A 25,061-nucleotide genomic window follows, 5' to 3' on the forward strand; every position below is an offset into this window, starting at 1 on the left:
AACCAGTCTGTCCCCATTTTAATCAACCACTTAGCAACATAGCCACACACTTTTTACATTCTTTAACCTGATAAACTCAAATTATTCTGGTTTAGAATTCCATTGAAACGGAGTGCAGTCATTTTACAGATGCCATTTTTTAATATTGTCTAATTTAAAAGGAAAATATTTCACATAATAACAACATTTTTTGAGGAAAAAAAAGCATGAAAACCATTTCTGTTCCAAAAATTGCTGATATGAGAACTTATGGGAAACAGCTCCTTTTATGAATAATTATTATTATTGTGTTTAAGAAATGGGCAAGATGCCTAGAAATTGAATGAAAGAATGAGCTATTAAATTGAAATATTAAATGAAATAACTGAATTAAAAGTGATCATGTAAACCTTGCAGTAAATGTTGGGAGTGTAGCTGATTGAACATATTTTCATCATCTGTTTTGTATGCTTAAATACAATTGCTTGATGTAAGTAAACACTTGATTGATATTCTGAATACTTTAAAATCTGCATATGCATCACAGAATACTGAACAATTAAAACTTAATTTCAGTGTAGTTTGATTACATGTAAATTATTTCAATATTCATTTTTTCCTGTTCTGTTTGCTCAGTGCATATTTAATACTCACTTTTTGAATGCATATCACCCTTGATTGGACTGTGAGATGAGGAGGACTCTGAAATTTCTTCCATTAAAAAGGATTGCCTTATAAATATTTTTTGTGCCACAGCTCTTCCCCTGCAGATTATTTTCTAAACGTTGTGTACCCTTATTGAAGACAAGGGAAAAAGCTGCTGCAGCCCTCCTTTATCAGCCCAGCACAAGGAATATGCTTACATGGTTGATGGGCATGTCTAAGAAGGCTTGTTGGTTGTAACTAGTCCCTAAAGAAATGTTTCCATCTTTTCTGCACTATATTTCTTTCTTGCTTGCATGAAGTCTCTCTCCCTTCCCTTCCTCCTCCCTCCACATAATTTTATTTTTCTCGTTCCTGAACTTCTTATGACATTTTTGAATATTATGGGTAAATATTACAAATATTTTCAAGTTGGCCATTTTCAGCCTGAATTATTATTATTATTATTATTATCTCTACCTTTAGGTGACCACATTCAATTTTGGTGGTGTGGAACACAGATGACAAAAGTCTGCCTTTTGATATATTTGTAGAACCTCTCATATAAACTGAAGAGACTTCTTTTCCCTTTTCCGTGGGCTGCAATCCATGCACATTATTTTGATCTACAGTATTTTAAATCGCCTTATTTCTGAACATCCACCAAGAGGAAACCCTGGGCATTTGATTCTCTTTTTATTTATGCCAATGAAAACAATAGCCTCTCTGAAGTTAATAAATAACATTATATTGTTGTATTACTTACATATTTTATTTAAAAATAAAATGCTTTCCTGTCATCTTTTCAGTTGTCATATTTTCAAAATACAAGCAGCAACAGGTCTGCCAGTCCACCATGGAAGGCAGGTTTGGATTCTTCTCTGCCTCGACCATTTTTGACCTTTTGACCTGCATGACCCTTGTCATATCACTCACATTTCCCCTTTGTTTCCTTGTCCATACAACAGACATACTAATAGCTATCTTTTTTACATTTTTGTAGAATAGTTGTAGAAAGGTTGCATAAGTGCATATAATAACTCTTATTTTATTATATGAGAATTTGAACTTAATATTGTATGTGCTAAACAGCTTGCAGGGTAGTGTTTTCCTGTCTATCCTGTATAGTTTATCACAGTTTGAGAGTTTTAATCTTGAAGGTCATATTTCTGTTGGCTGTCACTTTGACCAAACAAGTGGCTGAACTTCATGGTTTACAGGCAGATTTCCTTATCTCTCTTTTTCAAGAGACATATAAGTCTTGATTGCTGGAGTTATTGTGAAGCAAGCAATAATAACAAGGTGGAGGGAGGGATGGGAAGACACTTCAAGACCAGTACCCTGTAGATGCCATTTTAGAAAGCAAATATTGTACCTTCTTGTTGTAGCACAAGAACGAAAGGGAGGGTGTTTTGAATGGGTTCTTGTTTGTTTGTTTGTTTGAGGAGCTGATAAAATATACATGTGCTAGTAATAGCAAGAGGTCTTCCCACAACAAAACGTGCTTATAAAACAGACGTTGAGCTTGAGGTCAGTCTCATGCTGTACAGAAATCTCTCTGATTGTTCCTGTAGAATAAAAACATCACAACTTCCATGCCAAAGAGACTCAAAATAACAAGTATCTTCTATTAAAGCTAGTTTTAAAAGACCTGGACATTCTTGACTGATTTAATACTATTTGCCTAAGTAATGCAAACTTGTCATTCTTGTTTGAAATCTCCACCTTATTTTAACTCAATTCCATTTATAATAATTTATGAAGTATCTGTGTTGTTATTTCCAGCTCTCTTGGTTTGTGAAGAGCATTTCTTGGATAGTCTTTTTTTCCCCCTTTTTTTGCTCAGTACAGATCTGAAAATAATGAGCTAACTTCACAGTTTTATGAATAGGGTTCATAAGACCGAAGTTTAATGTTGATTAAAGGAAAAAAATTTGAAATCTTTGTGAAACAGAAAAGAAATGACAGCTTTAAGGCCATGATTCCGTTGTGCAGGTCAATCAAATGAAAAAGTTACTTTATATTTTTTTGGTTGCAAGCTAAAGCAAATGTCTGTATAGTTATAACTTTGGAAAAACAAAATAATGATGCAGACATTCTTTTTAGCTAGTCATATTAGCCAGTTTCTGTTCAGCTTCCAATTTCCCCTTGAAGTACTAAGAATGCATATTTAATCCATAATTGAAAAGAAAAATGTGCCAGGAAAAGATATATATGATAACTATTCAAGATACACGTATTTTAACATGTACTTATATGTCTAAATTAAAGCATAGCTTCAGAAGCGACATTACAAAACAATGTATTTTAATGGAAAATCCTTCATAGAAAGCATGTTGAAAAGCTTCAGATACATAGATGTGCATGATAAAATGATGGTGCACTGCTTGTTCTCCAGTGATCAAGAGGTTAACCTGAATTCATCTTTTCCCCTCCCTTAAACAGGTTCTGTGAGGAGGGCTGCAAATTAGTGCCTGGAAGACATAGCAGGGAGATTAGCTTTAGGGAGGAAAGGACTCCCCACTCCAACCTCACCTGGAGAGTGCATTTTCTTTTCTACTTAAGCTAACGTATTATGCCTTCTTGTCATGAGTGTTATTCCTTGAGGAAGGTCTTCTCCGGCTCTATCTTGCAATCTGCTTAATCATTCCAAGTGTGTGGTAGAAGAGAAAAGAGCAATCAGGCTGTACAAGATGGAGCCAGAAAATCACTTAGGCTTTGGCCAGAAACAGGTGTCCCAGTATGGTGCATCATATGGGACTCCTTCACCCACCAAGGGGAAGAAGGATTCCAGTGTTTCCTCTTGTTCACACTGGCCTGAGGAAGAGCTACAGCATTGCCCGTTGTTTCCTAAGATACCCACAAGGTATAGAAGTTATAAATACTGGCATCCATATGATGCTGTCTGATGATATTCATTGGGCAAGCACGAACTACACATTACTAACACTGAGAAATCACAATGCTGCTTTTTCCCCACTGGGGCAAAGAAGACATCTTCTTTGCAAACTTCAAGCATCTACAACTGATCTATTGTTGAAATTAACAGGTGAAATGAGGGAAACTTTACCAGTAATGAGAAAAATACAGAAATTATTCTATAGGGAATCAATCTTTTGCTTCACAACTGAAATAAAATTATTTTGTTGGTTTGCCTGTCCAAAACTATCACCAAAACTATTTTTAAACAGCTTAAAACATGCAGTAGAAGAAAATGTGTACAAATAGAATCACTTTTTCACAGTACAGAGTGATTGTCAAATAGTAATTTTCTACATCTAGTATAAAAGAGGCATTAGCCCAATGCAGAATTTCCCATTGCGATTAGCCTTTGCCAGTGCAATGTTGTATATATTCTGAGGAAGCTTGTGATGGATGGCTTGTTTCCTCTAGCTTCTGTGGAATTCCCAAAGATTGCAAACAAGAGGATATATACAGCTTTCCACAGTATCTCCATCCCAGGTAGGTATTTGCTGTAATTGCCAGGAGATGGTGGTGTATGGTCTCTGGGTGGGAAGAAGGGTCTGTGTCATTCATTACAAATGGAAAGAGCTGTTGCTCAGCAAGCCCTCAAACCCACCAGAGTAATGATCTCAGTATGCAATGATACAGCCCTCCTGGGTTAACAGTAAAGGTGAAGGTCCACATCTACACTGCTCCTTTCCTACTCCACTCTGTCACTCTATCTCGAGGTGATACTCAGGTGGCGCCTTCTAGAGCACATTTAGAGGTAATCTTTGCTGGTGAATTTTGCTCTTTTTCTCCTTGTTTTGCGTCATTGACACAACCGTCCTGACCGTAGGATCTTCAGAAAACTCTCAGCATTCTGTGCCAATACTGTGCTGAGGGAGTTAGGAGGCAAAGCAGTGTCACCCCTTACCTTTTTTAGTCCCTGGGGATTCATGACTGTTTAGCATGACTTGACTGGATTGTCATCTTCAGAGAGCTGTACTGAAGGGTTTGTGAGGACAAAACTCTGCAAACTTCTACAAGGACCTTTGAAGTCTTGTGAGATTGGGGATTAGTCTTTTCTGCAGGGGACTTTGAGGTTCCTAACAATGTTATTGGGGCTAGCATTCATCTATGTTGTGGCTGGTATCTTTCAAAGGATCAATTTGTTATGGCCTACAGTACCTTCACCTCCTTCAATTAGTTCAGCTGGATCTGATGGGACTCAACACTGAACATAACACTTGATGAAGAAGGTTATGAGTAGTCACTGTCCTACCTCGTAGTTCTGCAGTCTGAGTATGAGTGTATCAGGCTTCTCTAATAAAACCTTGGCAGCACTTTTGATGAGAATTGAAAGACTTCCTCTGACCATTAACAAAACCTGATGTAGCTCTTAAATTATTCTCTGCAAGTGACATGTTTCCTTTTTCTTGCAGGTATCAGAGATTTGAAAAAGCATTTCTTCTAGCTGTTGACATAGGTGCTCGGGACCTGTTTATGGTGAGTCATTTCTGGAGACAGAGGTTGTTATCAGGATGTCACTTGTCAGTGTGTCCGCATTAAAATGGATCCACGTCATTTGGAGTCTTAGACACATACTGAAAACAGAACTATTCTACCTGGTTTGCCCTTTGCCATCACAAAACTCATCAATAGGAGTTGAGTATCTTTAGAGTCATTGACATTTTCCCTAGCATGGCCTAAAGGCTATTTTCCAGGAATTAATGTATATGTTTTTGAACTTTCCCCTTCTTCATCTGTCCTGATGTGGGTGAATGTCATCTTTCACTCTAATAAACTTATACATTTCTAATCCATTTCTTTAAGAAGTACAACTGCTGAGTCCTGGACACAAGAGCTGGCCATATCCTGGGGATCCTGAATGCTCTTAGTTTGTCTCTTAGGGTTTTGTGAAAAGTGACAAATTATGAACGCTTCTACAGGTACTTTTAAAACAACAAAGCTCAGCAGCATCAACACAAGGGTTTTTACATTTCATGCACTCTCTGCCCCCTCCCATTTAATTAGCTACAAAAGTAAAATTAACCAGCTCTTAAAAGGTCCTCTGTGTGAGCTCTGCAGGAGGCTCTTGTTTTATAAGATCTTGCACCACAATGTCACAGTGAGGTCAGATGGACAAAGCCAATCGTGCTTTCCTAGTCTCTCAGCATGTTGCTGCTCCACAGCTGATTTCATTGTTTTCAAAGAAACAATAGAAGAGGGGCTTGTTGAAAAAAAGGCCCTTTGAACGATTCGTTTGCTTGACTCTTTTGCATAATGAAGACATTCTGTTGTTTAAATTAAGCTTTGACACTAGATGTTAATATCATTTATCCCATTAAGTCACTTGCCCTGCTAGTTCAATCTTGATATTTAAATTGTATGTTAAATTACACAATTAAATCCTGCTTTTATGGGTTATGAAAATTCCCTTCTAATTATATAAAAAGTTGTGTGAACCTTTTGATGTTTTTTTCACAGCTCTAATCATCTGGCTTGTTCCATCTAATTAGAAAGATGTGAATACTGCGATAAACTTTTCTAAGTATGCATCAAAAGAATGTGGTGGAAATGTCAGACTTTTAGGAAATTCATTACATGGTTTATGTTTACTCTCCTCGATTTTTCCTCTTTTTAGCTCATCTTTTTCCTTTTTTTATTTAATGTAATTTCTTCAGTACAAATTTTATACCTAATCAAGCTAAGCACTGCTGCAGCCCCATATAAGATGTAGGCTGTAACATGTCTGTGGCAGGTTACAGCTTTTTGTCGGAGGCTCGCCCACCATACAGATAATAAATTCTCCCTGAGTAATGTCAGAAATTCTGGCAGAACAAATGAGCCAGCGTTTGGCCTGCCATCTCAAGAGCCCTCTGCCATGTGGCTGAGAGTATTTCCTACGTGATCTTTTTCCTTCCCTCCTTTGACAGGAGGACTGAGGGAGCACCTCTGTCGCAGGGTGGGAAACACAAGTGTTGGGTCAAGAGATGGGTCCAAAGCTGCTAACAAGAGGGAGGGACTGTCAGTACCTGGCACTACAAGTGGTAACATGTCCTCCTTTCAAAAAAAGCTTCTCCAGCTTTCTTCAAGAGGAGTTTCTGTGTTCACCGAGAAATGAGCTCCATCCTTTCCTACTCTTCTTTGTTTTGTCTTTCTTCTCTCAACACCTACTGTCCATTTCTCATCTCACCAATGCTCTTAAACATAAATATCTATTTCCACATAGTTCCTGCTGGCTTACATTACTGTGAGATCAAAACCAGTTATATATTGTCCTTGTTCTGCTTGCATTATCTTTGAAATTCCTCATAGTTTCCCCTAAATTATGCCATAAGCAGCACATACACCTGCGTCTTCGCATCCTCTGTTAACTCTCTGCCTCCTCTGGGGAAATGTCCTTTTGCTAATTCATCTCCTAAGTAAGGTACTAATGAACAAACTTTACAATAAGTTAACAATGGCACTGCTGCAAGACTACTAAGTACAGGACTCAAGAAGTTTAAAGGTTCACAGGTCATTAAAAGTATTTATTTGTGCCAGGGTGATTGCTAAGGAATTGGGCTTCATTGCACTAAATACTGAGAGTTAGATAATCTGTTCCTTGGAAGCTTACAGTCCTCCTAGGTATTAGTATAACAATACTATTGCTAAGCAAGGTTTGTGCATCCTTCACTTCTGCTTAACACTGAATAATTTGTATATATTGTTTATATAGGTCAAAATGCAATTAATAACATACAACTTGACTTTACCTGTATTTAAAGCATTTTTAATTATGTGCAGTATGAATAACTAATATATAGGTCAATTATTTGTACTGTTGTTTTACAGACCAACAAATCCATTTATACAACCTCAGATGGCTCTAGGAGTCATGCCACCTTATTCCTAGTCAATTTAATGGGATTTCAGAAAGAAATAGTAGACTAAAGAAAGATACCTGATGACATAAGCAAAATGAGAAAAAAAAATATTATTTATTAAAGGGGAACAGAGAAGAATAAAAAAGGAAAGGATAGAGAGGAGCAGATACAGCAGAGGCAGAGGAGGATCCAAACGTTGAATACCCATCTTCTGAGACTTCTAAGGAAATGTCATGTGTCCTGGAGAATTTATCCTGAGCATCAATTTCACCAAACAGGGCTCTGCAGCAATCCTGTTATTTGTTTTGAGATTGCAAAGAAGTTTGAGAGAATGCTATATGAGAGCTAATTTCTTTCATAGAAATGAAAAAGAAAAAAAAAAAAAAAGGCTTAAAAGTTAGTCCTGTAGCTATAGCGTCACTAGTATGATGCCATAGCAAGACATAATATGCACTGCTGTGTCTCTTCATAAGATTTACCCTCACGTCACATCTAAGTCCATCAATTATTATCATCTCCTACAAAGTTCAATAAAAAAATAAAACTGAAAAGGACATAATATCATGAACAACAGCTGCATTTATTGGACAGTGACTGATCCAATCTGTGACAGAAAAGATCAAGCAATAGAAGGGTTGTTAGCTTGAAATCCTTTTGTAGTATGCTCCAGCTCTCAGCTGCTGAAAATTCAAAAGGCCATCCCACGTACCAAAGGTAGCAAAAAAATGCAAGGAAAAGACACTTTAATAAAACTGTCAGATCTTGGGTGATACACTGATGAGGAAAGTGCATGTTTCGAAGAAACGTTGGAATTTTGCCCAGAAATATCCTGTAGACAAATGCACATCAGTGTTTCAAATGACTTCTGCTCACCAAGGGCCAGCTCTGTGAGTCACAAAGATGAGGGTAAAAAGGAAGTAGTCCAAAAAGTAATCAAATGATAAAATACAGCCCTTTCAGCAAACTCCTGATAAGCAGCTGGAAATTGTTTTTATTGTCGCCATTGTTTTTGAAAGTTATGTGATCTTTGGACTGATAAATTCATAGATAATTGTGTGAATAAATCTGTAATGAATATTCAGCCAATTTAATTCTTTTTTTTTCTGTCATTCTTTAAGGCACCCTCTAATCCAGTGTTTCTTCTTTCTCTTTTATTTATTTTCTAGTTTTATTCTTCTCAGAGAGTTATAAATTCTTAGAAAATCCAATTTTGCTGGGTTATTTGAATAAGGAACACCTAAATTTGATCTGAAATTGTGTAATTAGGAGTTTTTATATATGTAATCTTTTCTTTCTAAAGCTTATTTAGAGATAGAGAGAAGAGCTACTCTTTTTTTTTTTTTTTTTTAATTCTTTATGACAGCAACTTGAGGAACCATGAAGAAAGCCACTTATCAGCCTACTGCTATATCTTTATTTCTTCCAAAGCTCCTGTTAGGGATGGATATGTAGCATCTTTACATTTCTCTACTCAAAACAGAAAACGTGGGCAAAAACAAGATCTGAAAGTAACAGATGTTTTGATACACACAGCATGTACAGCCTCTTAACTGAAAGAACCTTGTCATTTTCTGCAGTTGTTTCCATCCCCTCACCAAGTTTATTATTTAAAATTGCATTGAAGGGTACAATGCTTCTCTTAAACTACAAGACAGTCATTAAGCGTAGTCAGAATGCATTTTAAATTATCGAACACAATCTGCCTATACATTCAAATCTTTGTAAGTTCAGACTTGCTCAAGTGCCCTTAGGTTTTCTATTGTTATCTAAATAAGCTGACAATATCTACTGTTTAATCTTCAGAGACATCATACCTTGCTACTCAGGCCCTTTTTCTCCTGACAACCATGTTAGACCTACAGAGAGAGGAAGTACAGAGTTCGCAACAAGTTCGTAACTCATTACTTTGCTCCAAGACACTTGCACGTTTTTTAAGTCACACCTGTGTTTGTAATTACAAGATGTTGCCATCTCCTGCAGACTGTTTGGATTTTCCGAGTCAATACCAGGTTTTCTTGTCTAACAGTCTCAGTTTTGCTAATGTTCTCAGTTTGCTTATTTTAAAAATGTTTTATTATTATTAAATGAATGGATAATAAAAGCAGCATCTTTTTCTCCTAACACTATTACTTTCACTTTTAAAACGTAACTTCTCTTTCTAGAAGAAGGTCACTTTTTCCTGTAAGAGTTCCTGTCACATTGATGAAAGTGGCGGTAAATTCACACTGAGAAGGACAGTTTCACCTGAAATCTTCTGCATTAATGAGAATATAGTTGCTTTTATGGTATGCAGAGGTCAATATTTCCAGCAAATACTCCTTTCCTTTTTAAATTCCTTCATGCAGATAGATTGCAGAACAATGGCCAAGAATTACTTAAATCTTTGGATATTGGCATCTTCAACAGAGAAGTGGAGAAAAAAAACCTTTGCCAACTGTTCTTGGGTTTCCCTCACTTCATATGTCTCAGTTCATGCACAGAGCAGCCTCTGGTCATGACACCAAATGAGAAGGGGGTTAATCGTCCTTTATTAATGGTCAAGGATGAAACTTTACTTCAAAGGCCAAAACCAAGGCCAGTGAAGCTGTAATTTGTCAGCGAGAATACATTGTCCCACAAATTGTGCTGTGTGTAGTATGGGTGGTTTCCACCTCAAAGGTTAACTCAATAAAAAGCCTTGCAATTCAGCATGTAATGATACACCTCTGCTGTAACCCTCTGATTTTTAACCCTAGATTAAGGACTAGACCCAGAGTATCCGCAACTCTTCATACTAGGCAACAGCATTTTTGGAAAGCCCCTTGTGGTCCAAGAGTGACTCAGGGATCATGTAACCTCTGTGGGTGTTAAAACCATTGAGCAACCGCTGGTGCTCTTATTACCTCCAATACCGTCACAAGGAAGACCACCATCACTTTACTCAAAGAACAGTAAGTGTAGCATGACAACCTCCAAACAAAAACTAGTCCCAGAAGATCTTTACCCCAAAACTCATGTACTAGGTGGAAACCTTAGCACACTTCAAGTAGGTGCTGTCAGCCAGAAGACTTCTTGTACTTCAGATCTGGTTTACACAGAGCCACCGCCTATCAACCCTCTTTTTATTCATGTTACACCAACAGAAGTTACCTTAAAAGCAGACAGATTGGTTTCTTTCATACACTGAGTCAATGGCTTCACTTTTATCACTGTATGATTGGTCAGTGTTTTATTCATTGCTGTATTCAACAGCACAAGTAAGATAATACATTTGCATTGGGAGGGAATTAAAATGTAATGGTAAGTTCATCAGTTCCATCTGTGTTTGTGATCTAAATAATAAAAGAGCCTCTTTCTTTCAAAATCCCTTTTGTTACTTGTATGAGATTCATTTTAGATTAATCTTTTTTTTTTTTTTTTTCTCTTTTATTTCCAAAGGACATCCATTACCTTGCACTAGATAAGGGTGAATTGGCACTAGCTGAAGTGGCAAAGGAAAAGGCTAATGACATTGATGCAGAATCAATAACTACTAGAATTGGTAAGAATTAATGGTATTTAAAAAGCCCTTTATGTTTTAATCAATACTTGTCCTGTACAACACCGTGTTATAATTGTAAGAGGGTTATTGTTTCGATTGCATTGTTTTCTTCGAAAGCGAGTCAGTATTTTTATTCATAACTAAAGAGAGAGGCTTATAAAAACATAGCTTTGCCTTTCAGTACCCATGTGAGGATTGTGTCAATGCAATAGTTACAAAGCAAAAAGGAATTATACTATGGCTATGTAGAAAAGTTAAGACTCTACAGACTGAGCTGAATGCAAGAGGTAAGGGACTGAATCTGAAAATCTTTGTTCCCACCAATGTTAAAGGCCAGGTATGGCAATCTCATTCACTTCTAAATATTTGCTTGTGCACACTGTGCCAGTAGCTGGAGTCACATCCTGAATGCTTTGGCAGCATTTGGATGAAACATTTACTGATGTGAACAGAGGCTCAGATCCTGGATTTAAAGTAACAGCAGTGGGTTTCTTGCTGTTCCATAAGGAATATTGATGCAAAAATTGCAGGGTTGGAGTGATAGCTCAAACACAGACAACTTTTCAGGCATGGAAACTCATAGCTCATTCACTTTCTCCTTGTGTTTCCTCTGATTGTCATGAAGAGATGTATTCAAATATGTAGACCATTCTGATTTTGGGCATATAACACAAACCAAGCAGAAGGGGTCTAAGTCCAGGTAGCTGACTTTCAGCAGAGGGAAGGTAGACAAAGGGAGAAAAAAAAGAACATATTTTATATTTGTATAAAATATTCACAGTGCTGTTTTGCTTATTCTACTGCATCTTTAAATATCAGAGGAAACCACTTGTCCTTGTCCCATACCAAGAAGTCAAGTATGATTAAAACTCAGAAGGAGTCACGAAACCTTTGAGATCTTGGGTAACACAGGATTCTTCTAGAACTGTGCATCTTGGTGTTTACCCAGAACATACAAGCAAATGCCATTCAAATATATAGAAATGCAGAGAAGTGGTATATGCGTTTATGTGGCTTTTTCTATATATTGCACAAATCCATGACTTTCAAGGCTATGCAATACAGTCCCGCCTTCTTCTGTCTCCAGCAGAGCAGAAATCATGCCTCTCCTGAACTCTTTTCTTCAGAGTCTTTCATTTTCAAGTTGAAGTCACTTTGAGAGTTTTTTACACCATAACTGGGCCTTTGGGCAAGCCCTTTCACCACTAGAATTGTCAAAATTTACATTTGTTTAGGTCATGTGTTACTGGGCACTCTTTAAAGTGTACAGTTACATCTCCCTTGCTTTCTCTTCTCTTACTTCTTAGGTAGTTGTCCTCTGCACCTAATATAACTAAGATACCAAGGACTTGTATCTGTTCGTTATCTATTCTCTTACACTCAATCCAGAAAATTTAAACCTTAATCTGTGTCTTCATTTAATTCCTTAAAAACCAGTGCTATTACTAGATTTCTACAGTTAGGCAATTTTTAAGTTTACTGAGAGCTTTATATAGTATTATAGACATATATGCAAATGGAGGAATAGGGAAGAAACCTGAAGTGATCACAAATTTCTTACTTGCAGATCAGATATAATACACGTTACTACAGTTATAAATGTGCAGGCACACAGTCTTCCCCTCCTTCAGAGCAGCCCTACAATTACCTCTGTAATTGTTAAATTCTTAAAGTAAATTTAATAAATTATTAAAGTAGCTTTATATGATAAAGTCTTTAAAATGTTCTCATTTGCTGAATAATTAATTATCAGAATGATTTAAAGTACTTTTCAATGCCTCTGGGACAAACTGTCACTGAGATTCAGTCTATAAACGGTAATGAATTTGCATCCATTTCATTTTATATGAAAATAAACAGGAATCTCCCATGAGTTCGTTTCACTGCAGATTGGATCTCATCTTAAACATGTGAAATCTCAGCCACAGGTTTTGTTTTATTATACTTTAATTCAAAGCCCTTTCTTGATGATGTTTTTATTTCGTAAACTGTTGTTAGCAAAAAAGGTGTCAAGAGTCATGAACTTTGTGGACTCAGTGAAAACAAAAGGTAACAAGTGCTTTATATGTAAAATACTATATTTATCTAATATTTTGAGAGGGGGATTTAGAGAGCTGGAAGTTTTAAAATGCAGTTTCAAACAAGTCTCTGTCCCCTAAACCCAGTCCTCTTCATCTAGTCCCTGGTCCCCGGGGCTTTCAGCCACTCAGTTCACCAATGGTCACACTTCCCAGATCAAACCTAGATCTTGAGCACCTACTTCAGGCTTCTACAAGAAGGCAGCAACCTAAGCAAACAGGCAGCAAGGTGCAATCGGTGCTATTGATCCCAAGTTATACTGAACCCCTCCTTAGATAGTATCTGGCCTCTCTGCAGCATATTTCATATATATGTTGCAGTGTAACATTTAGTGCTTAATAGTACAAATGTGAGCTGTTCTCATATATCAACATCTAATGATGTTTCCTGAGCTAGCCCATCCCCAAAACTCAGCTCAACACTACTTGAACATAACATGAGTCAGTGCTCCTGGCTGATTCCCAAGCCCTTGAAAATGCTCCATCTTGCCCCAGATATATTTAATTTGTCAAGATATTTTTGTGTGGCTCACTTCAAACATAATATATTTCAAACTCAGACTTTTGGAAAAGTTTCAAGCTCCTACAAATAATGTAGAACTACAATATAATTTCAGCTGAAATTTATAAATGTCATCCAGAGTTCTATAATCGTTAGTAGATTCCTCAGATATATTATATCAAGATTTGTATCAACATAAACTAAAAATAGATTGATTATTTTATAACTTTCTGAATTTTAGCTCTTCTCAGTTCCTCGCATGATTGCGGTTTGCTATACACCGTTTTGAAGAAGCTGCCCTCAAAGCTAAGAATGTCTGGGTACATGTGGTAAAAACACCTGTAGACCTTCAGAGCATAGTAGTTTGGTGAGAATATTGCAAAGCAAGATGAAGTGTCATGTGAGTTTGCTGCTATTCCCTGCTATGGTTTTGGCAGAATCAGATATTTTGTTCAACTGATTAAAATCTTTTAAGGAAAATGATAAGATTTTATGTTTGACAGCTTGTGGAAACGCATCTTGAGGCATGAGAAGATTGAAGTAATGGTACCGTACATCTCAGAAACTGTATTAGCTGTCTTCTCTTTCCTCACTCACATTTGATCCACAGACCTGTGCCCATAGATATTGTAGTTTCCTCTGCCAAAGATTTTCTGTTATTTCTGTAGTAGATCTACAAGTTCCTTAATGAGATCAGGGAGTTCTCATTTAGCCTGGCCTAAAATGTGTGCTGTGCACCTCATTTCACTTGATGAAAACAGAGAGGACTTTCTTCAATATTGACTATATTTCTAGGCTACTAATAAATTCTGTTCATGGGTGTGATCTTGCATATGCTCTCCTGGAACAACATTGTCTGCGGTGGAAGAGCGCGTCTGTTCAGTGCTGCAAACTGTAGGTTGCTAATGTAAAACTCGAGTTGCAAAGAACAGACATGGCACAGCCTGCTAAAAAATGCCATAACTAATAATAATCACAGAGGTGAAGAACTCAGCCTTTCAGACATCATTGCTCAATGAATATCCGACGAAGAGCATATGTAGTCAGTGTCAGAAAGTTTCCCAAGGCCAACTTCCAACAAATTACATTAGGGCCTAGAAAGATGATTTTAACCTTCAAATCAATAGCTTTCACCCAAAAGGGATTCATGTTATGACAAGACAGATAACTGCTGCATAACTGAAAGGCAACTTGGGAAACCTTGTATTTCTACTTAAAATTAAATTCAGAATATTAGTAACACTAATGTTTAGGAAACATTTCTAACAGAGGTAACTTTGAAACGTTGAGACAATTGCATTGTTCTGAAACGCTAGATGGGACTAACATTATGGTTGTTCAGTAATGTTTCATAAAAGCACTTGAGGTTTTTCCACTTAAAATAGAATTTTGAAACATGTATGGAAATATTTCATAATGTTTGCAAGTGGAGTAGGAAATCTTACAATTCTTACAGAGACTGAGGTCTAGTTTCCCTCACTGTTCATAAAATGACATTTAAAATGTAGGGGCCCTAAATGTTTCACCTTACTGGCAAGGAATGTCACCAGTTTGAAAAGTGGAGAATTTATTAATTTCTTTGTAGTTCTGTGGTAGTATTTTACACTGAACGGCTTATATGTTCTTAGTGATAATTAATAATGACACATGCTGTAGTGTTTTGTCTTCCATACAGTGTGTCTGAGACACCAGTCTGGTCTTGCATACAGTCACTTATCATTTACTCAGATCTTCCCCTATTTCTAACAGTCCTGGTGATCCTACTTGCATTTCAAGACCATGTTTAGAATTGTCCTCCTGTATTTGTAACCTTGTCTGGCCATGCATTAGCCTAGTTGATAACATTTGTTCCTCTTCTGATCCATAGTGACTCCTTTCATCTATCAAGTGATAAACTTCTTCCTCATGTGCCCTCTCTGACACCAATGACAAAGCCTTCTTCATTTCCTACTTTTCCTTGGCACATGCATCTTTTCTCTTGCTGTCAAGTTTCAAGTTCACTGAGAATCTTAGCCCTTTATTTCATGTCATGATTTTTATTTCACTGCATAGCATGTTTGTGGCATGCTTAAAAGCTATTATGCAAGACGCAGATGAACTGTGATCTGGAAAGACTCAGGGAACACCTGTTTCTGCTACAGGTTTTTTGGAGCTCTGCTGCCTTCAGTGTAAGTGTTAGAGCTCCTATTTATTTATTTAGATTTTCAGTTTAAGTCAATCAAGACATCTGGAATCAAATCCTTTGCTTTTATTTTTTCTAATAATGTGACTTTTTCCCCAGAGAGCCGGAAAACATTTTTAATGAAAAATGGTTTTAAAGTATGATTGACAGTTAACCTATGGTAAGAAATTAGTTTCCACAAGCACTTTTTTAATTTTGTGCCACACAAGATGCATGTCTTTGAAGATCCATGGTAATTTGGAATTATTTAACTGTGCTCACATGCACACTCTCCTGCACATATCAAGCCACGCAGAGCATTTGATACAGAGCCCACTAAGCACAATGAAAAAATTTCTACCATTTTCAGTGGGCTTTGAATGGAGATTTCAGCAAGTAACAAGCTCATGTGTAAGCCTGGCATTAACAGAACTCCTGCCCTCTATAAAAGAAATGACAAAGAGCCTTGTCTGGAAGGGTGCTCTACTTGATGTAGACTGTTTGAGTCCCCTGGTTTCAAGAGTGGCTAGTGGCATCCAGCGCTCATGGCATGGAAGCCTGTTGCAGCGGTAGTTCTGAATTCACAGCCTAGCATACCTACCTCACGGGGAGTGTAACAATATATTCCCATATAACTAAGTGAATCTGCTGAATCTTTTTCTTTATTCTGATGTTTAGTTTTTGTCAATTACACTTTTAATTTTCCAACTAGTAGTGAGGATTTTACTCTTATCAAGAGGTTAGAGGCACTAATTGCTCCCTTCCTTGTGTTCTTTTCGAGAAGTGGAGATGTTTGTTTTACTTAAGGTCTATAGTAATGCCAAACTGTTTTTGGCTCCACCTCACCTCCCCTCTCCACTTGCTTGTGTCATGATGTCAGTTTTGATCTATACCTTCCCACTGCTAGACAGCTTTGCCTAAAGACATAATCCTCAGCCCCTAATAATTATAAGTACATCAAAGGCTAGCTGGTTTGCTTAGCTGCAGAGGTCTACACAAAGATCTGTGTATCTTCACTTGAAAGAGATTTATAGTTTGTGTCAAGCTTTAGAATAATCACGGCATTCCATTTTTTTCCCTTCTTTATTGTGACATATTCTTGCTCACTACAGAACCTGATTTAAAAAACACCACTATATGCCGGAAATGAAGACCCTATTCTCCTTAATATTTTAATTTTAATGATCCTCGTATTTTTTAATATCTGTCAGCAGTAAAATTATGCCCTATGTAGTATGAAGAAGTCTTACCAAGAAGCCATAGATTAACCATTTTTTGCCTTCATTTTAAATGTTGTGTTGAGTAGAAAAAAGAAAAATTACCAACTGGAAGAGCCAGCTTTAGGAAGTCAATTTTTTTGTATCTATAGCCACATACTGTGACTGGTTTATAAACAAAATAATTACAGTATTTCCAAATTCTGAAAATTGAAAGGAGTTGTTTATGTCTGATCTGTATTTATTCTACTAACAATTAAGTTATTGCAAGATATGTGAGGTCTTTCATCTCAGTTCTTTTCAGTATATTTCCATCTTATCCCTATAACCTCCAGCAAAGTTGATGCACATAGACAGTAGAGAATGGATGACACTAATTACCAAGTAAACAACTTATTTTCCGTGGCAACATATCAAGAAGTTACAAAAGTGAAAAAAATTCACAGAGATATTCCTTGGGTGAGGATGTTACATGATAAGGAATCGTTAAGCATAAAAGATCTCAAAGGGATGCCCATGGCATGACATTGAGGTAAAGAGAAGCAAGTCAGTACTCGAGTATCCATTGACATTATAGCTAGGAATTTAAGTAGGAATTTGACTTCTCAGCACTGACTCCATAGACTGAAGTCAATTTAAATAAAAAGCACACATACTTAAAATAACTGTTGAAACAAACTATCAAAGAAATTGATGCATGGAAAGTGTCTTTGCATGGAGACTAAATGAATGCCCTTCTGGGAAATGGGTTTTAGCCAAATACAATTTATGCATTAGTCAAACACAAGTTTTTCTGGCTCGGTGTAAGATACCTGGATGAAATTTAATGGCCTCTAATTTACTGTAGGTCAATCTAGATGATTTACACTATATTATAGTATAATATTCATATGTTCTGGATTCCAGTCTTGCCTACAGCTCTGTGAAAAAGCCCCTGGTAAATCTCCCATTAGCTTCAAAAGGCCCACATGTAGGCTAAAAGACTGCAGTTAAAAGCCACATAATGTATATTCACACATCTTGTAGTATGCACGTGTGTGTGTGTACTAAGTGGGTGTTACATTTACGCATACACAGCCAAAATCTGGCCAGTCATAAAAATAGCTCCAGATGTGAACACATGCACTAGATTAATTATTACACATTTATATTTTGCTTCATGACAACAGGAGCCACAGAATCTGCTGCTGCTTTTTTTCTGAAAGAACAAGAAATAATCACAGCAGGAGATGCTTTCATAATTGCTGTAGCTGGCCGAGAGCTGCGTATCTGTATGTTCACGGTGTGTCAAAGGCATGTTTGTCTCACACACCCTAGAGCCATCCTTGAGCCTCTACTTTTTTGATAGGGAATTTGCCAGTTGCGTTTCTGCGCACCAAAAAGAGTTGGCAAACACATATTTGCATGGCAGTTGGTATATGTTTTGTCCTGTTTGTTCTGCACAACGTAACGTGATGTGACAGGCTACAATTCATCACATCAGTGGCATGACAGCAGAGGAATTGGAAAAGAGTATGATGGTGGGCTGATGTGAGGTGTCAATTTAACATTCAATTGTAGTATTTCAGCATTAACTCTTTATAATGGCCTACTGAAGAATTGTCACCAAATATTCCCCATGCAGGTGAGTTTTTAGAAGTAGTGATCAGTTATAGCATAGCCATCATTAGGAGAAGGCTGTGGATTCCTGTGCTCAGAAGGACCAACTCTTGTAAATATAAGAATCTTTGCACATCTGGTTTTTGATCAAACAAAAAAAACCATTGAAAGACTAATTATTTATTCTCTTCTTTCACTACACTCCCCAGTCACACCACAGGCCCTTAAGTGGGGATACTCTGGAATTGCCCACAGCAAAATCAGGGGCTAAAGGCTGTTTTCCTCCAAAGACTCCTGCACAGGAGACTGCTTGACAGTTCACCACTGAGAAACTCCCACAACAAAACCAAAGATGTTTGATGACCTGATGTTAGTTCTTGTTGAATGCTTTCAGTCTAACAAAACCAAGTTCCCTGTTGAAGTCCTGTCTCAGGGCTGGTGATATTCTAATCAGGATATCACTGGTGAAAGCTATAGGGAAGAGCTAATTGGGGCCTGAGAGTAAGCTTTACACCCATCGCTTTCTAAAGTGCCAAACTTGTTCAGAAGAATTAAAGAAATGGGCTGTTTAAGAGAAAGCGTTGGTGGAAAACTGATCAACAGTGCCTAATACCAGGCAGTAAGTTTTGACTTTTTTCTTCCCTCAATATACACTCTGTGTTTCATTTCAGCTATTTGAAATATCTTTTCCCTAAATACCCTTCCTGTTGGTTAGTTTGCACTGAGACTTCTTTTTATTTTAAACCTCAGTGCCATGAGACTGCTGCAACTCCTGAACTCATGAAGGAGTAATATCTGCTATTCAATAATATTTTTCACAGTGTTCAAGATACCAAAAAGTCCCGAATTGTGATAGACTTCAAACTGTAAAATTCAATCTTAGAAACAGATTGTGAGGCATCACTGGTTATCTCTGCAACATTGGTATTATGAAATGGCAAAATAGGATAATATGATGAAAAGACATCATTCATAATAGCTTATAAGCATGTGTGTTGATCATAATTAGTTACTTCCTGCAGGTACCCTGCCTGTATCTCACCTTTTTATCTTTATGATAACTGAAGATGCAGCAGCTACTTGATTTCTGCCTCCTGCCCTCTCAGCCCAGGGTCTGGCTGTAACACCTGCTGTCCCCAGGAGCCCGGGCTCCCTGGCACCAGTGACCTCTGCCCCCTGGGAGGGTACAGCTTCCCCCTCTCTCTTGCCCATATTTAAAGTAATCCCTTTCAAATGTATCTGCAGGGTGTGTCTGATGCCAGCACAGAGGCTCGCCATGCCTGACTCCACCAGCCCTGACTGGATGTGCTCAGAGCTCAGCCTGACTTCTTGTGAGGAACCAGTGGCAGGAGTTACAAGGACTTTCTTGCTGTCCTTCACCAGTGATGGCTCTGAGCACAGCTTTGAGTCCTTGCATACCACAAGATCAGTAAAAAGTCAGAGTGTAGTTCTCACATAAATTAGACCCCATGGATTAACCACTTAACTGATAGTTTAAAAATTTTCACCGTAAAGAAACATGGAAGACAATATTCTTTCCTGTATGATTGCGTTAAAAGCCTATATGTTACTTCCAGTTCTTTCAAAAGTATAACAGTTTTGTGTAATAACAACTGCTGGCTTGTATTTTTTGCTTGATATAACCTACCTTCTGCTACATCTTACTATGGTAATTCATATGGCTCTGCTAAATCTAGGCATTTCCTTTGCTGATGTTCTTACTGCTGAAAATCCCCCCACAGGAATCCATATATGCCTGAAGTGCACCAGGTAAGGAGCAGATTCTGGGGCCATCCCAGAGACCTTGCAGAACAACCCCAGGACTTGATCTTATGTCATCTGGAAGGGTTGTTGCTCCTGAACCATCAGGAGCCTTACATGAGTTCACCCTCTGACTGCACTACGTAACCCATGGAAGGAAGGATTTGGGACCCAGTCTAAACTTCTCCTGAATCATCACTTGAAATTCATTGCTAATTTCACCACGCCTCTGCCTAAATAACACAACTTTTATTAACTAGATGAAAAATCATAGCTATAATTAATTATTTATTTTACTACATAGGATGTATTGCAGCCAAACAAAAACAGCTACAAAGTGCTTACCTTAGGCCCTTGCTTTTAGCTGCCAAATGGCGAGATGCTTAGCTCACAGCCATGGATATGGAGCCTGTGTGGGCATAGTCTGCTGCAATGGAAGGCCAGATTGTCCTGCTGACTGTGCTGCTGTGGCCTCTTAGGTATGTAAGGGAAAGATTAGGACCAGAGCATTCCCCCCCGATCACTGTAATAAACAGAATTTTAACAGCAAAACATTCCTCAAAAATTCCTGAAAGAAGCACAAGCTTTAGTCAATGCCTTATTTTCATATATTATTATCAACTACACTGTCCCAATTTATTTCCTTGTGCGTTTGAGAGCTTTGCTGCCCATTCATCAGGATCAGAAACAACACCGCAGGTCAGGGAGTGGATGAAACCAGACCTTTGCAGCCATCACCAACCTACTGAATGACTTTGACCAGATCCTTTTAGCCTTCAGTGCTGTTGCTTTCCTTTGAGGACTCTGTGAGCTTTCTGTGAGGGCCTGCCCATCCTTTCTGCAGCAGCTAAGCCCCCTGTCACAGCCCTTCGTTTGTGTCATGCTAATTCGGCACTGCGCCCTCAGCTTCTCCCTGCTGCTGCTGCGTTTCCAGCACTACCCTCCCAGAGGTTAACCACACACTCAGGTGAAGTCCGTTTTCTAAGCTTACTTATTTTCTATAATTTGAAGGAATTTTTACAGCATAGGGTAAAAACACACCCCTGGGAAATCAGCCATAACATTCTAGTTCATATCTGCCATTAGGTGTCAGTGTGACAACAACCATGATACAAAAAGGCTATTGCGGGTCGTGCGGGGATGCCACCCCACCCTCAACTTCTCATTTTCAACTCAGGGAAAATACAGTATGTAAGTGAGAGGAAGGAAAACTTTGAAAAAAGCAAGAAATACTTTATTTCGGGTTTTTCTGTCTCCCGATTGAAGTTATTTACTAACAGATAGGTTTGTTTGTGTTTCATTCAGCATGTCTCACCTTCCGAGTGCTGCAGTTGTCGAAGTGTAATATTTACAAAACCAGGACGAGGGCTTCTGCACACATTGATCTGACACTCTATTTTGGGACAAAAGAAACAGTTAGTAATTTGCGGTCTACAGGAGGTAAACTGCTTTGCCCATGTGCAAATGTTAAATTACTTATATAAGTTGATGCCTGCTGATGTTGATGCTTATAGATGGGTCCTGCACAAGTTGGTTAAAATAGTGTATTAGAAAAACAACTAAAAGTTCCACTCATTCAGAAGAAAGGGATATAAAACTTAAAAATTAGTTTTAAAGCAACTTTTTGTGTCTGAAATACTACCTTATTTTGATGTATCAGTGGTATGCATGATGAAGAACTAGTAGAAACATGGCATATATTAAGGAGTTTGCAATAGTTATTAAATTTTCAGGCACTTCCCAAAGTGAGGTGGCAAAAGCAGCAAACAGTTTTGATCACATGGGGCTTTTGAAAGTTAGTACACTTTTAAAATAAAAATCAGTTTTGGGAAAAAAACTATTTTCAGAAGAAAATTAATGTAAAAAAATATTCTCCAGTTGCCTCTAGTATTGAGAATACCTCAAGTACTTGTAGGTTAGCATTTTTTTGGCTTACTTTTGGAACTAGAAATGTTTTCACCATTAACTTTAATCAGATTTGTAGTAGCTAAATCATCTTGGCCTTCACCAGGATCTGGGAATCTGTTGTGGATTTGGATTCAGCTTTGCCTTCCTCTTTTCTCATTTGAGATGGAATAGATTGTGAGCATTGCTTAAATTTGGTGTTGGTTTTTTGGTTTTTTTTTTTATATTGATCAATTAAATCTTGAGTAGCACCATGCTACTATGATAAGCATCTGAGCATGCTGGCTTTTCTTTTAGCTACTAGTTTTCTAGTAACTACATGACACAGGAGCGATTAGTCCTGAGCATGCCCTGCACAGCCCAGAGTAATCCTAGCCAAGACAAGGATCCTCAGGTACCGTCTCTGCTACAGTTCTCCAGGTTGGATAGCTGCAGTTCTCTATGGAAACAATGACTTCCAAAATTTGATAGGCCTGCCCCTCTTCAAGTTGGGGGTGAGGAAAGAAAAATATCATGTGCCAATTTGACCTTGTCTTTATATTAGATAATTATAGGTATTAGGAATAGAAAAGATGCCTGATTAAAAGGCTCCAGCCACCTGCTAGTACAAGATTGCAAAGTAATCCTTGACCATTTTCATAGTAAGAATTGCCACAATGATGTTCTTCCACTCCTTATGCTACTCAGCTTGCCTAGAAAGCTGTCTCCTATACTTTACTTGCATCCTAACTCTCTTTTGTTTTGTACTATTTTAAATAGCAGTGATTAAACCTTTCTTTATATTGGTACTGGTGGGGGCTTGAAAGTTCCTGCTATCCTACACATCTATTTTGACTTCAGAAATATAAATTGAAGAGCTCCTTATTTTCACATGTGGTTTCAGACCAGGTTCTTCTTTCTGTTTGTGGTACAAAGGGAGCAGATGAAAACCCAGCAGTGGCCATTGTAGCTGGCTATGCCCCCTGCTCCCTCGGGGCCCCAGGTAGGTATAAGTAGAGGCTCCGGGACCAGGCACAACCTGCTTACATGGCACTCTCACCCAGAGTTAGTTTAGGTGAATCCAAAGGTAATTTTGCTGATTTTGAAGCAAACCATTAGTAAAATAGACTTGAAAGCAGCAGAGAGCTGTAAGCCTGCTTTAAACAGCACCATTCTTGTAGAGAGAGTATTGCTTGAAGCCGCTCTTTATAGATCAGAAAGGATTGTGGTGACAGTTTCTCTCCAAGTGATCCCTTCTCCCTGCAGTGGGCTGAGTTCTGACCTGCAGCCTAAACCAGTCCAAAAATGTCCTACAAAACATGAAGTGCGAAGAAGAGTTTCCACCCAAAGTCAGAGAAGAGACAGAGGGAGCAGTGTCAGTCTGTAAGGACTACAAGCACACAGTAATAACCAGGTAGATAGTAAACATCTCTGGTGAGGCACATCTGTGTGAGAAAGACTGGTGGTGGCATGTAAGGGAAGAAAAAGATCACTGCGGTAATGCAGGAATGTGGAAAGTTGCTTTGTAAGGGCAAACTTTCCCTATTGAACATTAATTGCCTTCCATGGATACAAAATGCACTTTAAGTGATGAAAGGAGTGGCTTACACGAAGTGCTGTATTCACTGTATATCAGAGAATGCAGACTAGGTTAATTACCTTCTCTTAAAAAAAAGTACATTTTTTCTGAAAAGGTGAGCATCTGTCTGAGACAGAATCTTATCTCTGAACTCCTGTTTACTTCAATGAGAAGAGGAGCAAGAAAGGGAATGAAATGGGGCAGTGAGGGAACTCCAGCAGGAGCCACAGTGATTTTTTTTCTCCCTGGCATCAGGAGTCAGCTCTTTGCATCGCTTCCCATGGACTTTCCTCCTGGTTACCTTGAAAAGCACAAGCAACGCCAGGAGCTGCCCACAGCTCCCTCCAGGGCTCTGAGCTTCCCAAGCTGCATCCACAGCCGCTGCTCTTGCTGACGGAGTTTATTTAAATAGGCAGAGAGAAAGTATTTGTGTTTGCAGAAGGCAGCATATAGCATGTACTACCTCCATGAGGTTTTAAAAAACCCAAAACACTCTGGTATTCGTGCCACTCTGTAATTGAGGGATACCAGCCAGACAAAGATCTTCCCAGGGAGTGGAAGGAACAGCCTGGGAATGAAAAACCCTCTGTTTCTACAAGGATACATTTCCCCTTTGAAAGGGCGTACGAAGCGTAGCATGTCCCCTTTGCAAAGCTTTACATTTTCCCTTTAAACTAGTCTTTTCTAATGATGAGGAGTGGAAAGGAAAGCGTCAACCCAGCAGTTGGGATTTTCAGATGCCGATACGGTGGCATCAGCTTTTAAGGCTGTTGGGCACCCGAACCACAGAATGTGCTGGTGGTTATCAGCAAGTCTGTGCAGCAAAGCGTTGGAGCAGGTGAGTGACGGGCCATAAATGCCTATCAGGGAGGACCTGCCCTTTTATCTGCTTCAGTGGCTTTATTAGCCACACCTTTCTTGTAAATTGTAAAGTGTCAGTCAGGGTGCTCCAGAGATGGTTAAAACAAGACATGCTCTAATACCCCAACTTCTTTTATGTCCTAGTGCCTTGAGGTGCATTTAGATAATGCATCCAAGTTTTACCTCATATTGTAGGATTTAGCCAAGAGACGTTGAACAGAGTGCTGTGTGTCACTAAGAAAGTTTAGCAACAGGAAGTCAGTATGCATATTGTGTGTGCATTTATGTGTGCACAAACACACAACTTGCAGATATACACATCACAATAAAGTTTTAGACTTTGTAGGTTTAAAATAACTTTTTGGTACCTACTGTGTTGCATGTTTTCTATGTGTTGCACCAGCGTTGCTGATTTTCTATGCAGACACACACACACACAGACCCCATAAAAATTTGGCCCTCA

At 38.3% G+C, this 25,061-nt stretch overlaps 1 protein-coding gene across 1 annotated transcript in view; it reads left to right on the forward strand.

Annotated features, from left to right (window-relative positions):
* The window catches only part of WDPCP (WD repeat containing planar cell polarity effector), a 164,160-nt gene that overhangs the window by 110,288 nt on the left and 28,811 nt on the right, over positions 1–25,061 (forward strand). Inside the window, 2 exon segments of the mRNA XM_074927185.1 lie at positions 5,010–5,073; positions 10,854–10,956. Coding sequence (XP_074783286.1) covers positions 5,010–5,073; positions 10,854–10,956 — 167 coding nt within the window.

This window comes from Athene noctua, chromosome 1 (assembly GCF_965140245.1).
Source record: "Athene noctua chromosome 1, bAthNoc1.hap1.1, whole genome shotgun sequence".
Classification (NCBI taxonomy): Eukaryota; Metazoa; Chordata; class Aves; order Strigiformes; family Strigidae; genus Athene; species Athene noctua.